Source organism: Corvus brachyrhynchos, unplaced genomic scaffold (genome assembly GCF_000691975.1).
Source record: "Corvus brachyrhynchos isolate BGI_N302 unplaced genomic scaffold, ASM69197v1 scaffold215, whole genome shotgun sequence".
NCBI lineage: Eukaryota > Metazoa > Chordata > Aves > Passeriformes > Corvidae > Corvus > Corvus brachyrhynchos.
Window position 1 is genome coordinate 341,373 of NW_008237887.1, and position 6,653 is coordinate 348,025.

The following is a 6,653-nucleotide window of genomic DNA, read 5'->3' on the forward strand; positions in this document are numbered from 1 at the left end:
GTCGTGTCGTGGCCGGTGCCGCTGCGTCAGCAGAGCCGGGTCTGGAAGTACGAGGTCACCTACAGCAAGAAGGTGACCCAGCCTGACACCCCCAAACCCGCCCCTCCATCCGTGTCATCTCCATCCTTGCCCTCAGCTGTGTCACCTCTGTCGATGCAATCTCCATCCATGTCACCATCCACATCATCCCTTCCTCCTTGTCCCTTCCATCTGTGTTACCCCCCATCCTTGCCCTGATCCACATCACCTCCCCATCCCTGTCACCTCCCCATCCCTGTCACCTCCCCATCCCTGTCACCTCCCCATCCCTGTCACCCATGTCACCTCCATCTTTGCCCCACCCGTGCCACCCCTCCCTGCGTGTCACCCCAGCGTCACCCTGCCATGTCCCCAGGTGGATGAGAACAGCTACTCGGTGCTGCGCTGCGAGGGCACCTCTGTCACCCTGCCCAAGCTGTCCCCAGGCACTGCCTACGTGGTTCGGGTCCAGGCTCTCACTGCTGACGGCCAGGGGGCCTTCAGCCCCCAGCACGAGTTCGAGACCCTGCCCGAGGGTGAGGAGGGGCCAGGGGGTGTCGGGAGTGCGGGGTGGGGGCTCCAGGGGTTGCAGGGGTCGTCTTTGTCGTCCTGCTCTTGACCGCTATCCTCTACATCCTCCGGCGGTAAGGAGACAAACCCCCCAGAGAACCCCCAAAAAACCAAAATGTCATTGTCCCACCACCAAATATGGGCAAGGGATGATCTTTTGGGACAAAACGCTGCTTTTCCGCAGGAGGAGGAGGTCGCGGCCACGCCAATCCGCCGAGGACGTCTACTTCTCCAAGTCAGGTGAGCCGTGGGACAGTGGGGACAACGGGGATGGGTGGGGGGTGACAGGGGTGCTGACCCCCTCCTTGACACCCCCAGACCAGCTGAAGCCCCTCAAGACCTACGTTGACCCCCACACGTACGAAGACCCCAACCAAGCCATGCTCAAGTTCACCACTGAGATCCCTCCGTCCTTCATCACCCGCCAGAAGGTCATCGGCGCTGGTGCGTGGCTTTGTCCCCCCAGAGACACCCCGAAATCGGGGTGGGGCAGGGGGGTTAAGGGCGCCCCGTGTTTTTCGGAGCAGGTGAATTTGGGGAGGTGTACAAGGGCACCCTGAAGCGCGGCAGGAAGGAGGTGCCGGTGGCCATCAAGACGTTGAAGGTGGGGTACACGGAGAAGCAGCGCGTGGACTTCCTGAGCGAGGCCACCATCATGGGACAGTTCTGCCACCACAACATCATCCGCCTCGAGGGTGTTGTCTCCAAGTGTGAGTGGCCTCTATGTCCTGTCCTCCCCCCAAAAAATCCCACATCAATTTCCCAGCAAAACGCCCCAAAAAAAGAGATATAAAAATAGGGAGTTTTGAGCAACGGGGCAAAGGGGAATTTGGGTTGTTCTGGGGGATGAGGTTGGGGGTTTTTTTGGGGGGGAATTCAAGTTTATTTGGGAGGTTTTAGGGTGAGCTTAGGGGATTTTTGTAGGAGTTCGGGGAGTTATTTTGGGGTTTTGGCAGTTGGGGGTTATTGGGGTCTGTAAGGGGTTGAGGCTTTTTGTTATTTTGGGAATGTTTATTGGAGGTGATCTTTTGGCGAGTTGGGGGTCTGGGGTTTTTGGGGGGATTTGGGAGGGTTTGGGCTTTTGGGGGTAGTTGGAGTTTTTTTATTATTTTTACAGGGTTGGGGTTGGTTTTGGTGGTTGGGGTTTTTTGAGGAGCATCAGGCATGGGATTTTGAGGATTTTGAGAGGGCTTGTAGGAGGTTCAGAGATTTTAGGGGGAGGTGACTTTTTTGGGGGGGTTGGAGGGATATTTTTGGGGGCTTTTACCTATTTTGGGGTCTTTTTTTGTACAGACAAGCCCTTCATGATCATCACGGAGTACATGGAGAACGGGGCGCTGGATAAATTCCTGCGGGTAGGTGACATGTGGTGGCAACGACCACAGGGTGGTGGAACCTCCAACACCCACCATGGGAGGTGGGACAACAGGTGGATTCCAGGCTGGATTCTCTCCTTTTCCCAGGAAAAAGAGGGCGAATTTGGAATCATCCAGCTGGTGGGGATGTTGAGGGGCATCGCCGCCGGCATGAAGTACTTGGCCAACATGAATTATGTCCATCGGGACCTGGCCGCCAGGAACATCCTGGTGAACAGCAACCTGGTGTGCAAAGTGTCCGATTTCGGGCTCTCGAGGGTGCTGGAAGATGACCCTGAAGCCACCTACACCACCAGCGTGAGTCTCACTGCGGCGGGGTGATGGCCATGGAAGGGTGGCTGGTTGGCCATGGAAGGGTGGCTGGCCAAGGTGAGGGGGTGGTTGGTCATGCTGGGGTGGTTGCCCAAGGTGGGTGATTGTCCATCACGGTTGGCCATGTTGGGGTGGTTGAACAAGGCGAGGTGGTTGGCCATGGTGGAGGTGGCTCTTTTGGGGGTGCAGGGTTGAGCCCGGTGTTGCCGTAGGGCGGGAAGATCCCGATCCGTTGGACAGCACCCGAAGCCATCTCCTACCGGAAGTTCACCTCCGCCAGCGACGTCTGGAGCTACGGCATCGTCATGTGGGAGGTGATGTCCTACGGCGAGCGGCCCTACTGGGAGCTCTCCAACCACGAGGTGAGAGCCCACCCTCCACCATCACCAGTTTTTTGGGAGACGTTCAAGGGCAGGTGGGACAAGGCTGGGATCAACCTGGTCTAGTGGCAGGTGTCCCTGCCCATGGCAGGGGCTGCAATGAGAAGAGCTTTAAGGTCCTTCCAACCCCAACAGTTCTGGAATTCTGTGAATGAGCAGCTTGTTTGGGAGACCATCACTGACCCTCCTCCTCCTCCTTGTAGGTGATGAAGGCCATCAACGAGGGCTTCCGCCTCCCGGCGCCACTGGACTGTCCCTCGGCCATCTACCAGCTGATGATGCAGTGCTGGCAGCAGGAGCGCTCCCGGCGCCCCAAATTCGCCGACATCGTCAGCATCCTTGACAAACTCATCCGCGCCCCCGACTCCCTCAAGGCACTGGCGGATTTCGACCCCCGGTGAGTGCAGGGAGCACCGGGATGAGGTGGGGGCAAGAAGTGGGAAGGGAGCAGTTGTCCAGAGAAGCTGTGGATGCTCCATCCCTGGCAGTGTCCAAGGCCAGGCTGGACGGGTCTTGGAGCAGCCTGGGACAGTGGAAGGTGTCCCTGCCCATGGCAGGGGTGGGACTGGATGGGCTTTAAAATCCCTTCCCACCAAACCAGTCTGGGATTCTCTGATCCTTGCCCATCTTTCCATCATTTTGTTTTCATCTTCGCATTTTTTGCACTCTTGTGGTGCTGGTTTGGGTTGGGTTTTGCATCTCGGCACTCTCACGTTGCTTTTGGCATCTCCATTCCTGCATCGTTTTTTGGTACTTCCCCATTTTCACACTTCCACTTTTTGCATCGTCATTTCATCATCTCATTTTTGCATTTATTTTTTGGCATCTCCCCATTTCTGCATCATTTTCCTATCCTTTCTTTTCTGCACCTTTTTTTGCATCTTCCAATTTCTGTGTTTCTCCAGCCTTCCTTTTTCACATAATTTTTTGCATCCTTCCATTTCTGCATCATTTTTTTAACCTTCCACTTTCACGTCATTTTTTGCATCATTTAACTTCTGCGCTATTTTTGCAATCTTCCAGTTTTTGCATTATTTTTTTCACCTTTCCACTTCTGCAGAATTTCTCATCTTTCCATTTTCATGTTATTTTTTGCTGTGTTATTTTTCCATCCTTCCATTTTCACATCTTTTTATTCCACCCTTTCATTCCTGCCCCATTTTTGCACCTTTCCGTTCCTGCACCATTTTTTGCATTGCTTCATTTCTGCATCATTTTTTGCAGCCTCTCATTTTCACTTTATTTTGCACCTCCCCATTTTTGCATTATTTTTTCACATCCCTCCATTTGGACACCATTTTTTGCATCGTTTCCTTTCTGCATCATTTTTACACCCTTCTGTTTTCACGTCATTTTTCCAATCTCACGTTTCTGCGCCGTTTTCTTGGATCTTTCTGGTTTTGCATCATTTGTCCGTCCGCCTCCCCAGGGTGTCCATCCGCCTGCCCAGCACCAGCGGCTCCGAGGGCGTCCCATTCCGCTCCGTCCCGGAGTGGCTGGAGTCCATCCGGATGCCCCAGTACACCGAGACCTTCATGGCCTCGGGCTACAGCACCATCGAGAAGGTCCTGCAGATGACCAGCGAGTGAGTCCTGTCCCTGGGCTGTCCCTGGGCTGTCCCCTTGATATTCCCGTACTGTCCCCACGCTGTCCCCACACCCCCCTCCAGCTCCCGTGGGACAGGGATGTGCTGGGAACGGAAACCACTTCCGTGGCCTTGGCAGCCCGGGGGATGGGATAAAATTAGATGTTCCTTGGCTGGAGAGGCCGGGATGAGCTGTGTCCGTCCATCTATCCCTCGGGATGAGCCGTGTCCATCCATCTATCCCTTGGGATGAGCCGTGTCCATCCATCTATCCCTTGGGATGAGCCGTGTCCATCCATCTATCCCTTGGGATGAGCCGTGTCCATCCATCTATCCCTTGGGATGAGCCGTGTCCATCCATCTGTCCCTCGGGATGAGCCATGTCCGTCCATCCGTCCCTCAGGATGAGCCATGTCCATCCCTCCCTCGGGATGAGCCGGGTCCATCCATCTGTCCCTCGGGATGAGCCATGTCCGTCCATCCGTCCCTCAGGATGAGCCATGTCCATCCCTCCCTCGGGATGAGCCCTGTCCGTCCATCTGTCCCTTGGGATGAGCCATGTCCATCCCTCCCTTCCTCAGGATGAGCCATGTCCATCCCTCCCTCGGGATGAGCCATGTCCATCCACCCACCCACCCATCCACGCACCGGGAATGCTGCTCATCACCCATCCCCTGCCAGCCCCGTTCCAGGCTCTTTGCTCCACCAGTCCTGATTTCCTCTCCCCTTTTCCCAGGGACATCAAGCGGATCGGGGTGCGGCTGCCGGGGCACCAGAAGCGCATCGCCTACAGCCTGCTGGGGCTGCAGGAGCAGGCGGGCGCCGGGGGGGCCCCGGGCTGACCCCAAACACCCCAGAACACCACATGAAGACCCCCCCTCCTCCCCGAGGGGTTTATTTATTATTTCTGTAATTATTAAGGGTTTTTTTAATAGTGTTATTATTGATACTGTCCCCGTGCTTGGGGATGAGACAGGTGCTGCCCCTGCCCTCCCCCCTAAAAAAATGGAATTTCAAGCTCGTTTGGAGCTGGGGGAGGGATTTTTCTTCTTATTTTTCCCCCACATTTCAAGAAAAAAAGGGCTCAGTCCCAAAACTGATTTATTTTTGCTTTTTTTTTCTCCCTATTTATTCCTCTCCCACCGGGTTTTTGGGTGGTTTTGTTCCCTTTTAATGCTGATCTGCCAGTGTTGCCTTGTATTTTTTAACCTAATTTATTCTATTTTTGTATATTTATTGCGAGGAATTAAAGGTCGTGTCAGGTATGGGAAAGAAAAAAAGGGGGAAATTTAAAAAAAACCTCGGATGCTTTTTTCCCCCTTTTTTTCAGGGATTTATGGGGATTTTCGTGGGGTTTTGAATAAAAATATGTGCTTTTTTGTTTTCTAGAATATTGTGTTTCCCACTGGTTCACAGAGATTGAGGGAATTTGGGGGGCAAAGAGAGAGGGTTTCCCTTGGATTTTAGGAGTTTTAAGGGAATTTAAAGGTTTATAAGAGGATTTTAAAGGGGGTTTTAGGGTGTTTTAAGGATTTTTTGGGGGGCATTAAGGGGGAGTTAAGGAGGTTTAAAGATTTTTTTTTTTTTTCAGTCATTGTAAGGTTTTTTAAGGAGTTATCAGGGTCTGTAAGGGGGTTTAGGGGCTTTAAAGGGGTTTTAAGTTATTTTTAGAGGGGTTTAATGTTTTTTAAGGGTTTTTATTTAGGGATTTTTATGGGGGGGTTAAGGGGATTTTAGAAGTGGGGGGGTTTAGGGGTTTTAACGGGGTTTAAAACGGGTTAAAGAGGGCTTTTTAAGGGGTTTAAAGTTTTTAGGGCGTTATCAGGGATTTTTAGGGGTTTCACACGGCTCCAGGAGTGTTTCCCATCCGGGGCCTCTTTCCCCAGCAAAACCCAGGAGGAATTTGGCCTTTTCATCCCCTGCCGCTCCCCCGAAGCCAAAGCCCGGCCGCGCCGGCTGCCCGGAGCCTGCAAATAACTGGGTAGGAAAACGCCGGAAAAAGGGTTTTCACTTTTTTTTTCTGCCACAAACCATAATAAGGGACGGGTGGGAGGTGCGGGCGCACCAACATCGTGCTGCAAAACCCGCCGTTTGGGGGGGTTTCACCCCATTTTGGGGCATTTTGGCCTGTGGGTGTCACGAGTTTGTCGGTCTCAGCCGCGGCGCCGGCCTCGATCCTGGCTCAAAGTCCAGCGGCGCCCGGGAGGAGCCGGATCGGGGGGGACACCCCGGATTTGGGCTCCTTATCGCAGCCCCTTATCGCCTGTGTGCCGAGGGCGGGGCCGGACAAGGAACCCGTGGGGCTGGGGAAGCCATGGGGAAACTGAGGCACGGGGCCAGCGCGGCTTTTGGGGTGACGGGCAGGGCTGGGGGTGCCCCCCGTGGGCGCTGCCCCGCTGACCACCCAAGCCC

The 6,653-nt window shown here is 54.1% G+C and overlaps 1 protein-coding gene across 1 annotated transcript in view; it reads left to right on the forward strand.

Moving 5' to 3' along the window:
- Positions 1-5,111, forward strand: part of EPHA2 (EPH receptor A2) — a 10,246-nt gene extending 5,135 nt beyond the window's left edge. Inside the window, 12 exon segments of the mRNA XM_017732695.1 lie at positions 5-72; positions 395-584; positions 587-662; positions 773-828; positions 907-1,032; positions 1,116-1,298; positions 1,882-1,943; positions 2,052-2,261; positions 2,489-2,638; positions 2,860-3,053; positions 4,086-4,241; positions 4,978-5,111. Of these exon segments, the coding sequence (XP_017588184.1) occupies positions 5-72; positions 395-584; positions 587-662; positions 773-828; positions 907-1,032; positions 1,116-1,298; positions 1,882-1,943; positions 2,052-2,261; positions 2,489-2,638; positions 2,860-3,053; positions 4,086-4,241; positions 4,978-5,083 (1,577 nt within the window). The 3' untranslated portion in view covers positions 5,084-5,111.
- The last annotated feature ends 1,542 nt before the right edge of the window (positions 5,112-6,653 follow it).